The 21,278-nt window shown below is 42.3% G+C and overlaps 4 protein-coding genes across 4 annotated transcripts; 3 read left to right on the forward strand and 1 right to left on the reverse strand.

The window, feature by feature from the left end:
• Positions 1–22: 22 nt before the first annotated feature.
• Positions 23–2,498, forward strand: EAE98_000764 (uncharacterized protein). The gene is made up of 2 exons (XM_038948382.1): positions 23–2,044; positions 2,094–2,498. The coding sequence occupies exons 1-2, from the start codon at positions 370–372 to the stop codon at positions 2,210–2,212; spliced, it is 1,794 nt and encodes a 597-aa protein (XP_038814648.1). The 5' UTR covers positions 23–369; the 3' UTR covers positions 2,213–2,498.
• A 371-nt stretch (positions 2,499–2,869) lies between these two features.
• On the forward strand, positions 2,870–5,844 carry EAE98_000765 (uncharacterized protein). The gene is made up of 3 exons (XM_038948383.1): positions 2,870–3,392; positions 3,912–5,080; positions 5,131–5,844. The coding sequence occupies exons 1-3, from the start codon at positions 3,273–3,275 to the stop codon at positions 5,213–5,215; spliced, it is 1,374 nt and encodes a 457-aa protein (XP_038814649.1). The 5' UTR covers positions 2,870–3,272; the 3' UTR covers positions 5,216–5,844.
• A 1,548-nt stretch (positions 5,845–7,392) lies between these two features.
• Positions 7,393–8,522, reverse strand: EAE98_000766 (uncharacterized protein; the record flags this gene model as incomplete). Its single annotated transcript, XM_038948384.1, has 2 exons — positions 7,393–7,902; positions 7,959–8,522. The coding sequence occupies 2 exons, from the start codon at positions 8,520–8,522 to the stop codon at positions 7,393–7,395; spliced, it is 1,074 nt and encodes a 357-aa protein (XP_038814650.1).
• A 1,232-nt stretch (positions 8,523–9,754) lies between these two features.
• EAE98_000767 (uncharacterized protein) lies at positions 9,755–19,695 on the forward strand (the record flags this gene model as incomplete). The annotated part of the gene is made up of 3 exons (XM_038948385.1): positions 9,755–11,908; positions 11,931–16,222; positions 16,273–19,695. 3 exons carry the CDS (start codon positions 9,755–9,757, stop codon positions 19,427–19,429), a joined length of 9,603 nt encoding a protein of 3,200 aa, XP_038814651.1. The 3' UTR covers positions 19,430–19,695.
• Between the last annotated feature and the right edge of the window lie 1,583 nt (positions 19,696–21,278).

The raw sequence follows: 21,278 nt of genomic DNA on the forward strand, positions 1-21,278 counted from the left end.
TTTCTTCCTTCATGCAACATTTGCAATCTCTCTATACTTCCGTACCTTTACCTCTCATCTTCATTCTCACCACCCATAATCACATAACATACAAAACATAAAACAACATACCTTCAATTACAAGAATACTTCAAGTCTATTAGATCTTTTTGCCGCACGCCATTGATCGTTACCCGACTCTTAAGCCATTCTTATATAGAAGAACTTTTCGATATATCGAGCACAAATACGAATTACACTAACCCCAAACAATACCAGGAACCATTAGGTTGAGTCTCTTGGAGCTCGTTCGTTATACCGAATCTACTCCTATCATCGATCGATTCATTAATTTGTCTTTCGACCGAGATCATACCTTGATATTGCAAAATGGCCACCGCAGTATCAACCCCCATTAAGTCCCACACTGGGCTCTTTTCCACACGCACCGCTGGCGGACGTATGCCTTTGACCCCATCTCCTCGTACACGCACTCAAACTCTCTCGATCAATAACTCATCTCCTTTTACTCCACCCGAGAGAAAGGTATCTGAAGAGAATGTACGATTATCATCCAAGTCGACATACGGTGGAAACTTAACATCACATTTCGCAAAGTCTTCCAGAAAGTCTCACCGCGACTCACCAAAATCCAACATTGCCAAGGGTGTTCAAACTCCTCGACATGCTCTTGAGCTCGGTGTCTCTGACTTTGCCCTTACTGGTACAGGATGTAAGACTCCTGTCGCTACACGAACCAGAAAAGGTCCAATCCGCTCAAAGTCCACCAAGACTACTGTCTCCTACTCTGGCGATCGATTTATCCCAGACCGTGCTGCAAGCTCAGCCATCACAACCGCTGGCTGCGGAAAAGCCGACTTTGCCGAGAAGCAAAGACCAAAGAGCATCAATGAAAGCTCTTCAGTTCTCGCATCAGGCGCCGGTGATGCTCTCGCTGCTCTTGAATCATTAACCATTGATGACGAAGAAGAGCCAGCTTCATACTCCCGCCCATCACCAAATACCATTGCATACCAAGACTCATTGGCATCTGCCTGTGGTATTTCTCAAGGCCAAAGAATCCTCGCATTCAAGCCTGCTGCTCCTGAATCCTCAAAGCCTGTTGACCTCCGATCTCAATACAACCGCCCTCTTAAAAACTCCAACGCTTCCGCTGCCCAATTCAGACGCCGCATTGCAACTGCACCCGAGCGTGTCTTGGATGCACCTGGTCTCGTCGACGATTACTACTTGAACCTTCTCGACTGGAGCTCCAACAATCAAGTTGCCATTGGTCTTGAACGCAACGTATATGTCTGGTCTGCGGAGTCTGGTACTGTCAGCTCTCTTCTTGAAACTAGCCCAGATACCTATGTCAGCAGTGTCAAGTGGTCCGGTGATGGAGGATATGTCAGTGTTGGTCTCGGTTCCGGAGAGGTTCAAATCTGGGATGTCGAAGAAGGTACCAAGCTCAGAAGCATGCACGGACATGATACTCGTGTTGGTGTAATGGGATGGAACAAGCACACTCTTTCCACTGGTGCACGAAGTGGCCTTGTATACAACCACGATGTTCGCATCGCTCAACACAAAGTTGCTGAGTTGGTTTCTCACACCTCCGAAGTTTGCGGCTTGGAATGGCGCGCCGATGGTGCTCAACTTGCTACTGGTGGCAACGATAACTTGGTCTCTATCTGGGATGCTCGTTCCTTGGCTGTTCCTAAATTCACCAAGACCAACCACAAGGCCGCTGTCAAGGCTCTTAGTTGGTGCCCATGGCAACCAAACGTTTTGGCTACTGGTGGTGGATCATATGATCGTCACATCCACTTCTGGAACACCACCACCGGTGCACGTGTTAACAGCATCGACACTGGCTCCCAAGTTACCAGTCTCCGATGGAGCCCTCACTACCGCGAGATTGTCAGCACCAGTGGGTTCCCAGACAACTCTATCAGCATCTGGAGCTACCCTACTTTGGTTCGCAATGTTGAGATTCCAGCCCACGAGACCAGAGTCCTCCACAGCTGTCTCAGCCCAGATGGACAAATGCTCGCCACAGCTGGTAAGTTACTCCTTCCATCTATAAATTGATATTTACTAACACTCAATAGCTGCTGATGAGAGCTTGAAGTTCTGGAAGGTTTTCGAGAAGAAGACTGGCCCAAGTGCATCCGCATCAGCTGGTGCATCAGGAAAGGCCGACATGGTCAAGCAAATGACTATCAGATAGATAGGTCAAGAATAGCTCTTGGAGCTACAGGTAAAGTATAAAGCAAATTCCATAATAGCATTTTAGCAATTGGGATGTTTTAGCGTGGTGTTTGGTGGATTTCGATCTTCACAATGCCCATGGCAGAAAGTGCTTCACCTGGTGCAAGTTGATGCTTTGACGATGGATGAATGGATACCTCTGGTGCTTATATGGCGTACACCTTTTTCGGATGGGACTTTGTATTAGTTATTTTGTTAGGAAATGTAAATTAATTGAACCAATTGAATATTACAACATGAAACGTGACTGAATTGATTCATCTTCCCGTTGTAAAAATGCTCTAGACTTCAAATGAAGACTGGCTACTCAAGTCTCAGACATGCGATGGAAGCAGCAAGTAAATCAGCCAATTATCACAACTGTAGAGATCCCGTAGCCCAATTAGATTAGTTTCTGAAGATCAATCTCCTCTCATTGCTTTTGGGAGTGAATCTCAATTATTCAATAATTATGAATGAATTTGTTGTCGATTTGTAACAAGCAATTGGAGAGAAATAAAGAGAAAGGCAAAGACTCAGCCTTCAGGCTCTCTTAAGTCATTATATAAGCGAAAGCGGGCTAAGGTTATCCATATCTCTACGAAAGCGACCTTCCCTCATACAACTCCACAAGCCAGGACAGAGCAATATCACTTTACATTTCAGAATCCCATTTAATTTGTTTACAAAGTTACATAAGATAGTCAAGGAGATCCTTAAGTCAATCAAAAAGTGGCCTACAAATTTACGAATCTGATAATAAGTGTGGAGGGGGCAATTACTGCGAGTCAACGACTGACCGTCTTCACAAGTTGGAAATAGTACAATTCCATCAACAACTTTCCAACACCTACCTCTTTCCACAGCTTTCGATCTCCGATTTATGATAATTGAGTAATACGAATTGATAGCGCCATATCTGCAAATTCGATTACTCGCGTGTAAAGAATAAGATCGTTGAAGAGAGAGCTGAAGACGAATCCCATTTGCGCACACGACCGATACTTCTTCCATTATACCCAAGCAACGCAAGCAACAAGATGTCGAACACTCAGGTCGGAAATGTTTACCAGCAGATTATTGCAGATGTAGTCGATAGCTCTAGAGTTGACTTCGAGGAGAGTGGAGTCGATGAGGTTGTATTGGAGGAACTGAGAAAGGTATGTTTCCGAGTCCCTTATCAACTTTCTGGATTCTGCGATGGCGCATTTCATGAGGTCTTCAATGAGATTCTTTATTTCTTTTTCTTCGTGAATGACTATTTGATTTCCGAATGGTCCTGATTTCGCTGGCATGTCATTTTGTTGGGTTCTGCTCTGATATGAATCTTTGTTGCTGGTTTCGTTGGTTTTCTTCTGTTGCTGCTTGATTGCTGCCTGTGCACAGTCGGGCCAGTTTTTGGGGGTGGGCGATCCTCTGTATTTGGCTTTATACCCTTGACCTCAGCCTCTCGGTTGTGAAAACACTTTTCTTGAGCTAGTCTCTTTTCGTCTGTTACATCACGTGTCACTTCTTGGACATGGATGTACATGGAAGTACACATGGAGCAGTCCAGGTCATCATTGTCCTTGCACGTAGTCTTATAGTCCTGCAATTTTATTTCTTTAAGCTCTCCACCAAAGCTCTTATTATTCTTAGATAAATTGATAAACAATCTTGCTAATACATCATTTTCAAAGGGATGGCAAAAGAAGTTGTCAACACTGGGTGTTGCTCTGTTTCCATGGGATCCAAAGCCTGACCAGCAACCTATGCAAAATCCACCAATGGTACCTTCAAATTACCAACATACAGGTATACCTCCAGGACAGCCAATATATCAAACTCCAATGCCAAATGGACCTCGTGTCAAGGCTGAACCTGGTATGGAAAATGCAGGCTTCATGCCGTCTCCTATGTCACAGGCACCTCCTCAGGGTCCTCTTATGACTATGCCAAATGCTACACCAGCTCAGCAACGTGCTGCTCAAAATCTTCATGCTTCTTATGGACATAGAGCTGCAGCTTCAATTCAATCCATTCAAGGAGGTGGAGCACCCCAGCAGCAACCCATGTCTCAAATGAGTCCACAGCAGCATCAAGCGATGCAGCAACAACAACATTTGCAAATGCAATCGGTGCAGCAGCAGCAACAGCAACAACAGAGACCAGGCAGTGGTGTTCCTCCCCAAGCTCAACCACAACAGCCACAAGGACAACCTCAGGGTTCGCCAAGCCAACAAAGTCAACAAGCTGCGGCGGCTTATAGACAGAGTGTTGCAGCTCAACAAGCACAGCAGTTACAGCAGTTACAACAGCAGAGAGCTTTCCAAAACGGTCAAGCTCCTCAGAACCCTCAGAACCCTCAAAACCCCCCAAATGGTCAGAATGGTCAGAATCCTCAAGCCCCCCAGGCCCAACAGAATCCTCAAGGTGGTGTTGGAGGTGCACAAACTGACGGGGCTGGCGATGAGACTGATGAATCTATTGGAGTTATCAAACAATTTGATTCCCAAGGCAATGAAATTGCCATGGGTCGAATCGAGATTGACAATCTCATCCGTAGCAAGATCGAATCCATGGGCAAGGCTATGGAAGGTGGTGGTCTAATGCTTCCACTCAAGGAAGCCAATAAGATCCCTTCAACCAAGCGCCAACGTAAGACCTTACCAGGCTCATTGCCACAAACAGACGGTCTTGGCTCTGATGATGATGACGAAAAGGTTAAGGATGAATTAGATGAAGATGCAATCAATTCTGATTTGGATGATCCTGACGACGGATTAAACGACGATGATGACGATGACGAGAGTATGGGTCATATTATGCTTTGCATGTATGACAAAGTCCAAAGAGTCAAGAACAAGTGGTATGAATCCTGTATTCCTTCCATCGTACACGTGCTAACCAATTATACAGGAAGTGCGTCATGAAGGATGGTGTACTCACTGTCAATAACAAGGAATACGTATTCCACAAAGCAACTGGAGAATACGAATGGTAAACACCATTTGAAGTTCCTCATTTCGTCTTTATCATCATATCATCATGCATGATGACTGCCATTACCTATTGTTTTTTTTGAAAATCACTACATCATTTCACTTCATACCTCTTGATATCACTTCAAGATTCTAGGCCGTATTTTCTATTTTCTTTCTTCCTTCACTTCCCCTCTTGTGGATATAGATGGGATTGAACATTGAGATAAATCAGTCGGTCACCCGCGGAGGATTTTTCAGCATTTGCATGGTGACTTAAGCGACAGTTCAGCGCAACGAAGATTTGAAAAGAAAAATCCAAAACTGAATAAGGGATTCAAATATGACACAAAGTTGATGAATAGGAGAGGCATGCTAGGTAATCTACAAATGGCGATGTGTTGGGAACTAGATTGATTTGACTTGGTTTGCTAGGTCTGGTTCTGCTTGAGCAAGACAATCAAACCGGAAAGTCGGGAGCTCGAATAAAATTTCATGCAGATGGGACTGCATTGATGTATCATATCATAACATATCATATCGATTCAATTTGAATCACATTTCATTAGATAGTCATGGGCCTTGTCATGGTCCTCTTTCATCCGAGTTTTGCTCGGTGATTACAATCAAAATCAATCAGATATTGGAAAGGTGTTATTGGTGATTCGAGCTTGATGTGATGTGATGTGATGTGACATTCTTTCCTGTGTAATCCAGATCTTTTCCCTACCTACCTAGAGGCATGCCAAATTTTTTTCTTTTCCTCAAGTTCGAGTGATGCAGTGAACAAACATATTAGATTCAAGTTGATCCCTTTCTCCCGAGTGAAATTGCTCCCGCTCGTTTTCATAGGCACATTTCCTTTGCGCATGTACATACATACATACATACATACATACATACATACATACATACATACATACATACATACATACATACATACATACATACATACATATATACATACACAGTGAAGACTCAATATCTATCTAAACTCCCAATACTATGCAATTATATCGAATATCTATAATTTTTTTTAATTTTTTAATTTGAAAAAATTCTCTTTTACATCATGAATGTTATTGTTATCGTTATAAGAAAAGGAGAGAAACTCTCACTGTATACTCGTAGATTTCTCATTAGTACTTTTAGTTCCAAGCACCAAAAGTGATACTTGGGATTGATCGAATGAGATTGAGATTGAGATTGAGATTGAGATTGAGATTGAGATTGAGATTGAGATTGAGATTGAGATTGAGATTGAGATTGAGATTGAGATTGAGATTGAGATTGAGATTGAGATTGAGATTGAGATTGAGATTGAGATTGAGATTGAGATTGATTGATATACCGGTAGCTTTTCTCGAAGAGAATATATTGATTGATATCTTTATCTGGTGAATTGGTATCTACATATCTCCTATATCTCCTATATCTCCTATATCTCCTATATCTCCTATATCTCCTATATCTCCTATATCTCCTATATCTCCTATATCTCCTATATCTCCTATATCTCCTATATCTCCTATATCTCCTATATCTACCTATGTAGTAGTAGTAGATTTCCATACCAAGAATAGGGATCTCAATCAATCAATCAATCAATCAATCAATCAATCAATCAATCAATCAATCAATCAATCAATCAATCAATCATCCACTTAATCATGAGAATTCCTCCGAGTTTCGGGTTGGATTGTATACCTACCTACCTACCTACTTCCCAGGACTTTCGGAATAGAAAGATGAGATATATGTATATATATGTCACGAATCCCTCTTCACTTCCCGTATAACTATAGCCACCTAGCTGGACATATGTTATATGCATTATCATATTAGCCCAGAACTTTTGCACGTCTCGCTGTACGACGATATGCCGAATTTAGATGGAATGAATGAATGAATATATATTCGCTATTGGGAATCGGGGAAGAGATTTGAGTCTGTGTAAAACAAGACGTAGAATGAGCGTAGAAGATATCTCACTGGGCTACGTACGATATGGTGATGAGAATCTTGTTGTAATTATTTTAGATTTGCTAACTTGCTAAATACTAAGAAATGCTTCTGCAGGAAATGGATTACACCGAATTGAAGCTGAAGTAATATCAGACATTAATTGGTTGGGGAAAAGGGGATGATGAAGGCAGGTGGAGAGAAAGGTAGGTATGTACAAATCGTCCGGGATGGTGATTTATTTCTTCTCATCCTTCTTCTCATCTTCATTATCAGTTTCCTCCTCATCTCCAGATTCATCTTGTGCCTCTTCCTCCTCGTCTGCCTTCTCCTCTTCAGCCAACTTCGCCCTTCTCATCTTTTCTTCCTGCTCCAATGCAATCCACTGACCATCTCTATCCTCCTTAATATAGTCAACTGCACTTCTCAATTGTCTATCATGGCTGACAATTCTTCCCCTACCGACCAAACTTGCCACAATTGCCGCTCCCACGATAAATGTCAAGACAAATCGATATGTGCTGTACCAAGGAGGGCACCATCCTCGAACTGTTGCTCGGGCATCTGCGAAATAGAGGAATGTGAAAGCGGTGAATTGGGTAATCAATGCGTATTCTACTGGCATCAGGATAGTAGGCCATGCGACTGCAGGAGCAACAACTCCGATCATGTATCGACGGTAACTGTGATGTCCGCCATAACCTGCGTATTCAAGACCCCAGTGAATTGCACCGAGGAAGGAAATAATCTATATATATCAAGTTAGTCATAGTTTGGTGATTTAGAATCGGGGAAAGAACTTACAACAGCACCATACCCAACTTGAATAGGTGTAATATACTCCAACAATTGGTGAGCCGTTTCGGGTGAAAACAAGATACCTTGTCCAGTAGCATGCGCTTGATTGATGTCATAAGCCAAATAAACGGTAGAAGCCGATGTAGCAGCATAAGGTAAAACACCCGCAGCACCAATTATCAGAGATTCCTTGGGTACTTCTCGCAGAGCAAATGTTTCCTTGATAGTCTCCAAATCATCTTTTACAGATCCATGACCTTCGTGATGTGGATGTTCTTCGAATACGGGACGAACGGAGGAATGTGATGATACGGACTCGGGATGTGCTTCGATTGTCTGTTTTCCGATCCTATCTTCTTCTTTGAAATTTATTTGGTCGGGGACGTAGGGAGGTTCGGATTTGGTGGCATAGAAGAGACGGGAGGAGAGGGTTGCAGGGCGTTTGGGAATGGATGTGCGGAAAGAAGAAGTATTTTTGAGAGCTGCAGAAGCTTGAGTATAGCTTGCTCGAGAGGTGGGAAATTTTGTGAAGCTCTTCAAGAGAGAGCGTGTAGCTGTTGTGCGAAGCATGGCTTTGGTTTTTTACAACACCTTACCCCGCGATTATTTATTTATGTGAGATGTTCAAGAATGCAATTGGTAAGGTACAAATGGGTATATTGAATGAACAGTATCTTCAATGACAATTTCAATAAACCAAGAAGGAGGTATTCTGCAAGCGTGCGTATGAGAGAAAATTTGGAGAGAGGAGAGGAATGGAAAGAATAATGAATTGTTTGGAAAGTCCGTACTTGTACTTGTAGTCTAACTCTCTAGGTAATTAGTAAACCGAGAGAAAACAAACCGGGAAATCTGAATAGAGGCAGTTATTATTATTGGCTTTTGGCCAGTGTGGGACAATTACATATTAGATATCGTAGATATTCGATAGATAAAATTGATATTCGATCGATTGCCGCGAAAAGTATGATACCGGTATGGATACTGAATAATGGATAACGGATCCCGAAGAAAGTTGTTTCGTAATTAATGGAACTGGTGGAACAAAATGCGAAGAGAGAGATCTTTTCATACGTCATCGTTGAGAGCTTGATAACTTGAGCTTGTGAGCAAAACTGTGTGCAATTGTGCCCTGTCGTGTGTTCTCCCAACTCCACCAGAGAGAATGCAACTTATATGTATTAGGTATGCAAGGTCAACTTAGCGAACAGTGACAAGACAAGCCTTCTTCTTTCTGTCTGCGCACCAATGAACACAATCCATACAATTATTAGATGGACGGGATGGGATGGGATGTTCAAAGGGTTGGAAGGAAGGATTACAGGTTTTATCTTTTCTGGGAATCGATTTTACGTGGCATTATCATCATGTATGGATTGTGATTGTGATCTTCAATTCTATTCAAGGTGGCTTCTAATATGATACCATCGTATCGTACATCATTCCAATAATTCGTTATTCCTTCGTGACTGCCTTTATCGAGCGTGCTATTTTTTTGTTTTATTCCAAAATATTTACACAAACCAGTGGGACACTGCAGCTGGGGGCGATTTTTGAATACCCCTCTCAGACGATACCTAGTATCTCTTACCACCACCACCACCATCAATACAATAGATCGAATCGTGTTCTGCCACGAAGAACGAAGAACGCCTCGATTCAAAAGTGATGGATTAAATGATCGTAAATTCACCCTTTCCACAATAATCTTCGCAAATTCGCCTTCGCGGATGCCAACCATCATTCTTCGAACAAATTAATCTAGAGCTTCCCGGCCCGGGTGACGGCAATAGGAACTCAAGATGTTGGAAGGTTTGGTCGCATCGTTGCTGAATCGATTTCTGGGCATGTACATACGGAATTTCGATCCTGGACAACTGAAAGTAGGAATCTGGTCGGGAGATGTTAAGCTGCGAGATTTGGAGCTACGACGGGAGGCCTTGGATCAACTAAAGCTACCTATAAATGTGGTGGAGGGACACTTGGGACAACTTACCTTGAAGATCCCATGGTCGAATCTGCGGGGTCAACCTGTACAAGTCGAAATCGAAGATATATATGTACTCGCATCACCGAAAGAAGATGCAGAGTGGGATGAAGAGGAAGAGGAGAGGAGGAGGCAGGTGGTTAAGATCGAGAAGTTGGACAGTGCCGAGATGCTCAAAGATAGAAATCAAGAGGGGATGAGTTTGGAAGAACAGCAGAAGAACCAGAGCTTTACGGATAGCTTGGTTACCAAGATTATCGACAATCTCCAAATCACGGTCAAGAATATTCACGTACGATATGAGGACTCGATTTCGGCACCTGGACACCCATTTGCTCTCGGGCTTACATTACAAGAGTTCAGTGCCATCAGTACGGATGGTAACTGGAAGCCGACATACATACAAAACTCTTCTGGAACCACACATAAGCTTGCCACTCTTGGTGCCTTGGCTGTGTACTGGAATACGGATACAGAATTGTTGAGCACTGGGAGAGAGGTGGAGGTATCTACATCCCCGGAGGTCGCATCGCACGATGAAATGTTGACGAGGTTCAAAGAGATGATTGTGCGAGGTGAAGATGCAAAACAAGCCAATCATCAGTTTATTTTAAAGCCTGTTAGTGGTCAGATGAAGCTCGAGATGGACAAGAGCGGTAAGATAGAAATACCGCACATGAAGGCTGGGCTTTTGTTCGACGAAATTGGAGTGGTTCTTGACGATCATCAATATCGAGATGCTTTGATGATGGTCGACTTATTCCATTACTTCCTCCTTCATCAAGAGTATAAGAAATTCCAACCGAAAGGAGTTCGGCCAAAGGAGGATCCACGTGCTTGGTTCAAGTTTGCTGGTAATGCTATCTTGAGTAAGATTCATGAACGTAATCGTCGCTGGTCATGGGCCTTCTTCAAGGAGAGACGAGACGATCGAATTCGTTACATTGAGCTCTTCAAGAAAAAGAAAAAGCAGACCGAGCCATTATCGCCTGAAGAAAATGAGGAGGTGGATAAGCTTGAGTGGAAACTCGACTACGAAGATATACGCTTCTGGAGATCCTTGGCCAGAAACCAATTGAAGAAAGAGAATGTTGGTATTAAAAAGGCAGCACCGAAGCAAAAGCAAGGGTGGGTTGCATGGGCTTGGGGCGCGAAACAACAAGAACAGGAAGAAGACGAAGAAACCACCATGACCGAGGAACAGCGGAAGGAATTGTATGACGCCATTGATTGGAACGAGAAAACAGCAATTGCGGAAAGTATCGATTTACCAAAAGAGACCGTTAAGATGCAGATCGAGGCATCGCTCAATACCGGTAGCTTCACACTCAAGCGTGATCCTCATAATAATACAGTCGAAGTTCTCAGTCTCTACTTTGATGCTTTCAAGGCAAAATTCTTACAGCGACCCGAGTCAATGTTAGCGGATGTAAGCCTTGGGGGGCTGCGAGTGAACGACGGTACGACTCCTGATAGTCTGTTTCCTCAAATTGTTCGCGTTAAAGATGCTCCCGAAACACCCAAGACGAAGCTTCTGCTCAACGGTGATGACGACGAGTCTAACGGTACTCCCGATCCATTCTTCCAATTCCAAGTTGAAACGAATCCTTTGCATGATGCCGGTGATGTTGCAGTGACCGGAAAACTCAAGCCGCTTGAGATCATTTGGAATCCTCATTTCCTTGTGGGTATAATCCAATTTTTCAAACCACCAGAAAGACACATGGAGTCAATCGGGGCTCTTATGGAATCAGCTGGAGCAACGGTAGAAGGACTCAGACAACAGACACGAGCAGGACTTGAGTTTGCACTCGAGGAGCACAAAACAATCAATGCCAAGTTAGATCTTCAAGCACCTCTCATTATTGTGCCCGAAAACATTACCTCGAGCAAAACGACTTGTCTGATTCTCGATGCCGGTCATATCAGTGTGAACAGTGAACTTGTGGATGAGGAAACAATGCGTGAAGTGCAATCAAAGCAGAAGACAGTTTACACCGATGCAGATTATAAACGCCTCGAATCTCATGTACGATAGATTCGTGGTCAAGCTTTCCAATACCCAAGTCCTCATTGGACCTTCCATTGAAGATACAAAAGCACAAGTCATGGAAAAGGAAGATCCTCAATCGATGCGTGTTGTCGAGAAGATCAATATTGATTTTATTGTCGAAACTTCAATCATACCAAAAGCGCCAAACTTGACCAAAGTAAGAGTATCTGGTCGTCTACCAGTACTACATGCTTCTGCCTCGGACAAGAAATACAAAAGCTTAATGAGTATTATCAACGCAGCTATTCCGAACGTAAATGCAGAGGAACTTCCAGCACAGACATTAGCGAAGAGTCGCCGAACTTCGACTTTATCAATAAGAGCACCCTCCTCGTCAAAGCCAAGGGATCGGGCACAATCTACATCGTTCAACTTCTCACGACAAGAAGCTATCATTCTTCAAGATGATTCGTCTGATGATGATGATGATGACGATGAATTTCAAGACGCTCCTAGCGGCAAAGAGAGTGATAAACTCAAATTGGAACAAAAGAATTTTGAGCTCAAATTCGAAGTGGAACGACTTCAGGGCTCACTTTATCGAAGTGATCCGGAAGGCAGGAAGCCAGATCAACTTTTGGTGGAAGTAGTCGCTGAGAACTTTGGCGTGAATCTTGTTCTTCGTCCATACGATCTGATTGTGGAAACCGTCCTCCAATCCGTGGTTGTGGATGATTTCATTGATAATCCTCCCGCTGAATTCAAATCGATAGTTTCCTCTGGAGACATGGAATCAGAAGACGAAACCGCCCTCATCAACGTGAAAGTGGTGAAGGTAAATCCCCATTCGCCGGAGTTCATGCCAAAATATGACGGAGTTGAGATTAATGTAGATGTCTCTGTTTCCACGATCAACTTAGTGGTTACTCGCAAGACTCTATTGACTCTACTTGATTTCATCTTGATTACATTTACAAATCAAGACAGCCCACCTCAATTGCCTGCACCTACCAAGGAAACCACAGATGATCTACTAGCTGTGCCGGATGAATCGCCGTTTGAAGAAGAGGTAGTACCACCAGCCAAGAACACTGAATTGTCAGTTCGTGTTAAAGTTGACTTGAAGAGTATACGCTTGATACTCAATAACGATGGAATCCGATTGGCTACTCTTTCGTTCAACCATGCGGACGTAGGCATCTTTATTTTAGGAAACACCTTGCGAATTGGCGCAAAGTTGGGAGATCTATCTTTAGTAGATGATGTTAACCTCGGAGCCTCCAGCGATTCCAATCTTAGAAAATTGATCGCTATTGAGGGAGATGACTTGGCCGATTTCCGTTATGAGACCTTTGATGCTAAAGGCAGTTCATACCCTGGATATGATTCCTCCATCTACTTGCGCGCAGGTTCTATCAAAGTCAATTTCCTTGAAGAGCCTTACCGTAAGATTATTGAATTTTTGGTCAAGTTTGGCAAGATGCAAGCTCTTTTCAATGCCGCCCGACAAGCTGCAGCGAATCAAGCTTCTCAACTTCAACAAAGTACCAGCCGCATTAAATTCGATGTCAACGTCAAAACACCTATCGTTGTTTTCCCTCGTGTCATGGATGCAGGCAGTGGTAAAAGAGACATGATAACTGCTTATCTGGGAGAGATTTATGCAGAAAATAAATTTGTCCCGATTGATGACTCGAAGGATGCGACTATTGCGATGAAGCTCACAGCTGGCATTAGAAATATCCGATTAACATCTGACTTCCATTTCCCTGGTGAGAAGACAGAAGAGCTTGAGCTCATTGACAAGGTTGATTTGGGTTTCTTGGTCACTTATGCTGAACACACTGCTGGAGCACTTCGTCCGGATCTAGAGATCGAAGGTCACATGTCTGACTTCAATCTGCGAATTACACAAATGCAATTGAAATTTCTTCTTGAGTTAGCAAAGTCTGTTCCAGGCGCTTTCATGGTGGATTCGGATGTCAGCGAACAACAAGCTGTAGACGAAGTGGCCAGCCCGACGACAAAAAGAGCAAAAGCAATCACCCAGAAATCATCAGACGATGACCATAATAATGAATTGGTTGATCTTGGTCCAGAACTCGGTTCTAATGTACAGAGTTGGACGAAGCTTGACTTGGCCTTCCATGTGAACACAATCGGTCTCGAACTCATTCTAGCAAAGGAGAATGAGCCAGTTGGTGATCTTGAGGCCGCAAGCTTATCGAGATTCTCTATGGACGACACGAAGGTTAAGCTCCGTATGATGACAGATGGCTCATTGGAATCAGAATTTCTGATCCACGCTTTCACCATCCAGGATAGTAGGAAGAGAGAGACCAACAAATTCCGAAAGATCATGACATCTTCGAATAAAGATGTGCAACAATTCATGGCTAGCGTTACCATCTCTGGAGGACAAGAACGCAACCTCATTGCTATCTTGTCAATAGATAGTCCAAAGGTTATCTTTGCTCTGGATTATCTTTTTGCTCTACAGGCATTCATAACTGAGGGCCTTGCTGTTGAAGAACCTGTTTCGCCAGATGACGAGGATGAAGCGACTGAATCCGAGAATGCATCTGATGCAGATTCCATGCAAGTAGCCAGGCCTAAGACTGTAGCTAGTCAAGCAAGATCGCCAAGTAAATCACCTAGTCAATCATCTTCTTCGTCCGATCAATCTTCCATGTCAATAGCCTTCAGAGTAAATGTCGTGGATGCACAGATAATATTGATTGCAAATCCACTCAGTACCAGCTCCGAAGCAATTGTACTTGGAACCAAGCAAATCCTCATGTCACAGCAGCATGCTCTCACACTACAGGTATCCGAGATGGGTATGTTCTTGTGCCGAATGGACAGATTTGAGGATACTCGCCTGAGAATTCTTGACGACTTCTCTCTCCAAATGTCATTGGACAGTTCGAAGCCAAATGCCCAAAGCATTTATCTTGATGTTGAACCTCTTGTTCTGAGATTGTCACTACGTGATATTCTTCTAGCGATTCAGATTGTACAAAGAGCATCTGAGCTTTCCGGCAATGATGATGAATCTGGTGAGAAAAAACCCGCTGCATCTGATGTCAAGGCAAAGCAATTGCATAGTTCCTCAAGCCTCAAACAGCGATCAGCTAGCGGTAGAGGTGCATCAACAATGAAGAGAACCACTGCCGGCACCATTGTACCGTCTCAACAGACTCCAACTGCCCAAGCCACTACTCAACCTGCACACAAGAAGCACGAGGAATTGACTGCGACATTGGCAGGGATGAGACTCATTCTGATTGGTGATCTACATGAATTACCAATCCTTGATCTCAGTGTCAAGAAATTCACAGCTTCGGCTGCTGACTGGTCGGGTAATTTACGAGCTGATACCGCAATCAATATGTTCATCAATGTTTACAATTTCTCCAAGTCAGCATGGGAACCTCTCATTGAGCCTTGGGAGCTAGGACTACTAGTAGCGAAGGACTCTAACCCGGATTGTATGTCCGTCGACCTAATCTCGAAAAAGACGCTCGAGATCACTGTCACATCCGCGACCATTGCACTAGCATCGAAGTCTGCGCAGTTCCTTAGCCAGTCTGATGATGTCTTATCAAAACCAAGAGGAGCCGATGCTCCCTATCGTATTCGAAATTATACTGGTTTCGATGTTAATGTATGGGCAGATGTCCCTGATGCTGATAATACCATGGCTGCTACGCTGACGGATGGCGAGGAAGCACCTTGGCGATTCGAAGATTGGGAGAAAATGCGTGAGAATCTCTCACCTGAGAATAACAGTGGATATGTCGGGATAAGATTAGAAGGAAGTGGATTTGACAGTCTAAGCAAGATTCCAGTCAATCGTGAAGGAGAGACTCTATACAGTCTACGACCCCGTCAAGATAAGATCTTACATCGACTGCTTGTCGAAGTTACCTTGGGTGAAGATAACGTCAAGTACATCACCTTGAGATCTCCACTACTGGTAGAAAACAAGACACAGATTCCTGTAGAGCTCGGAGTCTTCGACCCTCAAGAGGGCCACCTGCTCAAAATTGAGAAAATCGCACCTGGTGAAAGTCGTCCCGCGCCTGTTGGGGCGGCATTTATGAAATCACTACTGGTGAGACCAGATCAAGGTTTCGGTTATTCTTGGTCTACAGAATCAATCTTTTGGAAAGATCTTCTGAAGAGACCTACCAGAACAATCACTTGCAAGGGTGAAAGCGGTGACAAGACACCTCCGTTCTATTTCCAAATGAATGCCACTTATGACAAGACTACTCCGATTACAAGGTAAGAATCTTTGTTGTTCTTGTTTATTTGTACTGATTTAACAATCTTAGTATCTACCCGTATATGCGAATTCGACTTTCGGCACCTATTGAGCTTGAAAACTTACTACCGTACGACTTCAAGTATCGCATCTACGACAAAAATACGAAAAAAGATTGGACAAACTTCCTTCGTAAAGGTGGTCTAAGTCCTGTTCATGTCGTCGAACTTTCGCATTTACTTCTCATGAGCATTGATATGCAGGATACAGTCTTCAAGGCCAGCGAGTTTGCAATCATCAACTCAAATAACCAAGATGACTTCCGTAAGGAGACAGCTCTGGTCTGTAAAGATCGTGATGGACTTGCTTTGAACCTCAGATTACATTATTTCAAGATTCCAGACAGCGGTGGAGCTTTCAGAGTCACAGTTTACAGTCCTTATGTCATCCTAAATAAGACTGGCCTAGAGATAAACATCAAACAAAAATCGCTATTGCAGCAAGCAAAGACAGCGGCCGGTCAAGGATTCCATACTGACTCAGTTGATTCTGAACGACGCAAAGCACTGCCCTATATGTTCGCATATGGAGGAGATGATCAACGAAATCGTGCCCTATTGAAGGTCGGTGACTCAAACTGGAGTAAACCGCAAAGTTTGGATGCTATCGGTAGCAATGTTGATGTCATTTTACCTTCCTCAAAGAACAACACCGAAATTCATGTGGGTATCAGTGTCGAAGCAGGAGAGGGTAAATATAAGATGACGAAGGTTGTCACACTTGCTCCCCGTTTCATTTTAAAGAATCAAATGAACGAAGAATTAAACGTCAGAGAGCCTGGTTCATCTGAACTTTGGACTTTGAAGCCACAAGCTTTGGAACCTCTTCATTTCCTTCAGAAGAGTCAAGTGAAGCAGCTCACGATGTGCTTCCCAGGATTAAATAACCAGTGGTCGTCACCATTTACAATCTCGAATCTTGGGATTACACATGTGAAATTGGCCAAGGCTGGGCAACGACAGAAACTCATCAGAGTTGAAGTCCTCATGGAAAATGCTACAATTTTCTTGCATATCAGTGCTGAGACCAAGAATTGGCCATTCTCTATGCGGAATGAGAGTGATACAGAATTCATGTTTTTCCAAGCGAACCCTAACTTGGACGATGAAGATACCGAGGACAGATCCGGATGGAAACCAATCAGATATCGTTTACCACCCAGAAGTATTATGCCATACGCTTGGGATTATCCTGCTGCTAAACAAAAGGAGTTGATAATTGTTGCAAACGGAAAGGAACGCCACATAAAACTTGCAGAGATCGGTAATCTCATTCCTATGAAGATTGGAGGAGATGATCCCAACCCCAGGAACCAAAAAATCATTGATCTCAACGTCGCAGCAGACGGTCCGACACAAACTCTCATTCTATCCAACTACAAAGCATCGAAGAGTTTGTATAAACAAAAGTCAAGAACAAACTCTTCTGTTAGTTTTGCTGGAGGGTTTGAGGTCAAGAGTCAAGATACTGCCGTCAACTTCAAAGCACAACTCAAACTTGGTGGTATTGGTATCTCTCTGGTCAATGCTCAACTCAAGGAACTTGCTTACATTACTTTGCGTGATATTGCTCTCAAATACGCCGAATCACCTCTATATCAAACGATCACTGCCTCTATTAAGTGGATACAAATTGACAATCAACTTTATGGTGGAATCTTCCCCATGATTTTGTATCCTAGTGTTGTTCAAAAGGGCACCAAGGAAACTGAAGCTCATCCATCTCTTCATGCTATGGTTACCAGAGTCAAGGATGATTCCTACGGAGTTATTTACATCAAATATGCAACAGTCTTGGTGCAACAAATGACTCTCGAAATTGATGAAGATTTTATCTTTGCCGTCTTAGAATTCTCAAAGGTACCTGGAGCTGCCTGGTCAGAAACACATGAAGGCGTACTTTGTGATGAAAGCCTCGACATTCCAGAACCAAAACAAGAGCAATCTGGTCAAGATATTTATTTCGAACTCCTCAATATCCAACCTATGCAACTTGATTTATCTTTCGTTCGCACCGATCGAGTCAATGTTGAAGACAAGACATCATCAAAGAATCCTTTGATGTTCTTCATGAACGTTTTGACGATGGCTATTGGTAACATCAATGATGCTCCAGTCCGTATGAATGCTTTGATGTTGGAGAATGCAAGAGTTTCTGCCGCCGTTCTGATGATGAATATCTCCAATCATTATTCACAAGAAGCACTTTATCAAGTTCATAAGATCTTAGGTTCAGCTGATTTCCTTGGAAATCCTGTCGGCTTATTCACCAACATCAGTTCTGGTGTTGCTGATATCTTCTATGAACCATATCAAGGTTTTATTATGAATGATCCAGAACAACTTGGTATTGGTATCGCCAAAGGTGCCACCAGTTTTGTCAAGAAATCGGTATTTGGTGTTTCAGACAGTTTTTCGAAATGGACGGGTAGTATTGCAAAAGGTCTTGCTGAAGCTACTATGGACAAACAGTTCCAAGATCGTCGTCGTATGACTCGATCTCGAAATAGACCCAAGCACGCTCTTTATGGTGTTACGGCGGGCGCAAATTCCCTCATCAGTAGTTTTGCAAGTGGTGTAGGTGGACTAGCACGCAAACCTCTCGAAGGAGCAGAGCAAGAAGGTGCTGCTGGTTTCTTTAAGGGTGTCGGTAAAGGTCTTTTGGGATTTGCTACCAAACCAGCTATCGGTGTCTTTGATCTCGCTTCAAATGTTAGTGAAGGTATTCGTAATACTACGACAGTCTTTGATGATAGCGGACTCGATCGTGTACGACTCACTCGTTTCATCGGACAAGATGGAATTGTACGCCCATACTCTCAACGTGAAGCACTAGGACAATTCTGGCTTAAACAACTGGATAATGGGAAATACTTTAATGAACAATATATCGCACATCTGGAATTGCCAAGGGAAGATGTGGTGGTTATGTTGACTTATTCGAGGATTATGTTGGTTAAGAGTAAGAAATTGAGTAGTGAGTGGGATGTGCCATTGAAGGATATTCAAACGATTAGCAAAGAGAGAACGGGTTTGAGTTTGACATTGAGAGGAGGAACAAATGGTCCATTTATACCGGTTGCGGAGGAAAGTTCGAGGAACTTTTTGTATAAGAATATTGGAGTGGCGGTTGGGGAGTTTAATAAGAAGTATAAAGCTACGGAGTAGTGGAAGCTTGTGGATAGAGGGGGTTGTTAGGAGGGAGATGGTATCTGTTAAAGGAAAATGGGAACTCAGAACGGGGTTGCATGATGGATGGCATGATGAAAATGATGATGGGTGGGAGGTATGATTGCTCGAAGAAATAAAATGGGAGTCGTGGGTTTGGTGGCGATGGATAGGAATACACATGGAAAATACACACGTGAAAATTAAGATACAGTACGTATAGGTACGGGTAGAGAATTTAAATATCATATTGAGTTTTTTTTAATTCTGGGTTTTTTGTTACTGAATTGAATGGATGAATGGTGTGTGTAATATGTAGGCGTTGTGATTGTTATTGAGATGGATGGGGAAGTTTAGAATGAACATATGATATATTGTTGATATTGTTGAATAGAAATAGAGATGATAATGGAGTTGAAAATGGAAATGGAAATAACAGTAGCAGTAGCAGTAGTCCTCGCTGGCAACCCACCTACCTCACTTATCTATCCTACGTATATAGAAAGTTAACCGGGAACGGTGATAAGGGGGAAGGAAAGAAGTAAGGAAATAAGTAAGTAAGGAAAAAATAACGAATGATGAAAAAATAACTTGAGTTAATTAGAGATTGATTGTAAGATTACAAAGTAGAAAGAAACCTAATAGATGGTTACTAACTAGATGTATGTATGTATATTTATTCGGGTATATAGGTAGATAGGTATATAGGTAGGTAGATAGGTATGTAGGTAGACAGGTAGGCTCGAGGTAGGTTAGATAATCAATCTTCAAATAATCTTTAATTACACATTATTATTATCTGCAGATTATTTTATTTAAATTCCTAATTGTCTGAATTGAAATATGAGTACAACAATTAGAATTATTGAAAAGCTTTACTAATTACTACCTAGTTATTAGTAGTAGTAGTACATAGTAACTTTCAGCTTGTTTTTTCCCCACGAAAAACCATCCCATCCCATCTCAACTCACTCAACTCACTCAAATAAATCTCTCTCCACCCATTCAATTTTTCCCTCTTCCTTCCTCCCCCTTCCCCAAAAAAACCATCACATCCTCATCCCTCCCTTCAAACTCCATCCCCAAAAATCACAAAAACACAAAAACACAAAAACAAAATAATTTCCGGTACGGGGAATTGAACCCCGGTCTCCCGCGACCTTTTTCGAAAGCTGTAAAGCGATCAATGAGAGGCGGAAATGCTAGCCACTACACCATGCCGGATTTTCTACTGTTGTAATTTGTATACGGAAGACTCGAGGAAGGGGACATATATTTTATTGTTGAAAATGGAAAAGGAAATGGAAGGCAGTATTCGTAAGATTACTAGTAGTTAACATCGTAGAGTAAATACTCTTAATAATCTAATAATAAATAAATAATAAATAAATAATAAATAAACTAACAAGATATAAATATATTAAACAAATTTTTAGTTATTTATTTATTTATTTATTTAGTTATAGTACTATTTAGATTTTTATTTAGATTTTTATTTCTCTAAATCGAAATAGAATTATTAAAATATTAAAGGACTTTATTACTCGAAGTAATTAATTCTAGTCTTTTTTTCTCTTCTAAATAATTTCTCTCTTTCTCTCTCTACTATCCCCATGACTATCTAATAAGCAGACAAGATAAGACAAGCTAAGCTATCTACATACAGATGTAGATACTATAACGACTTATTTAATAGAGTAATTATACTTGTAAATCTAATTCTAAATCAAGTCGGCACCTCCTATCTAGAACCCACCTAGATAGTAAGTAAGTTAACGTGAATATGAATATTAAAGTTTAGATCAAAATGAACATCCAAATCAAATTTATACTTCAAGACATATATACA

Source organism: Botrytis deweyae, assembly GCF_014898535.1.
Source record: "Botrytis deweyae strain B1 chromosome Unknown BDEW_002, whole genome shotgun sequence".
NCBI classification, from domain to species: Eukaryota; Fungi; Ascomycota; class Leotiomycetes; order Helotiales; family Sclerotiniaceae; genus Botrytis; species Botrytis deweyae.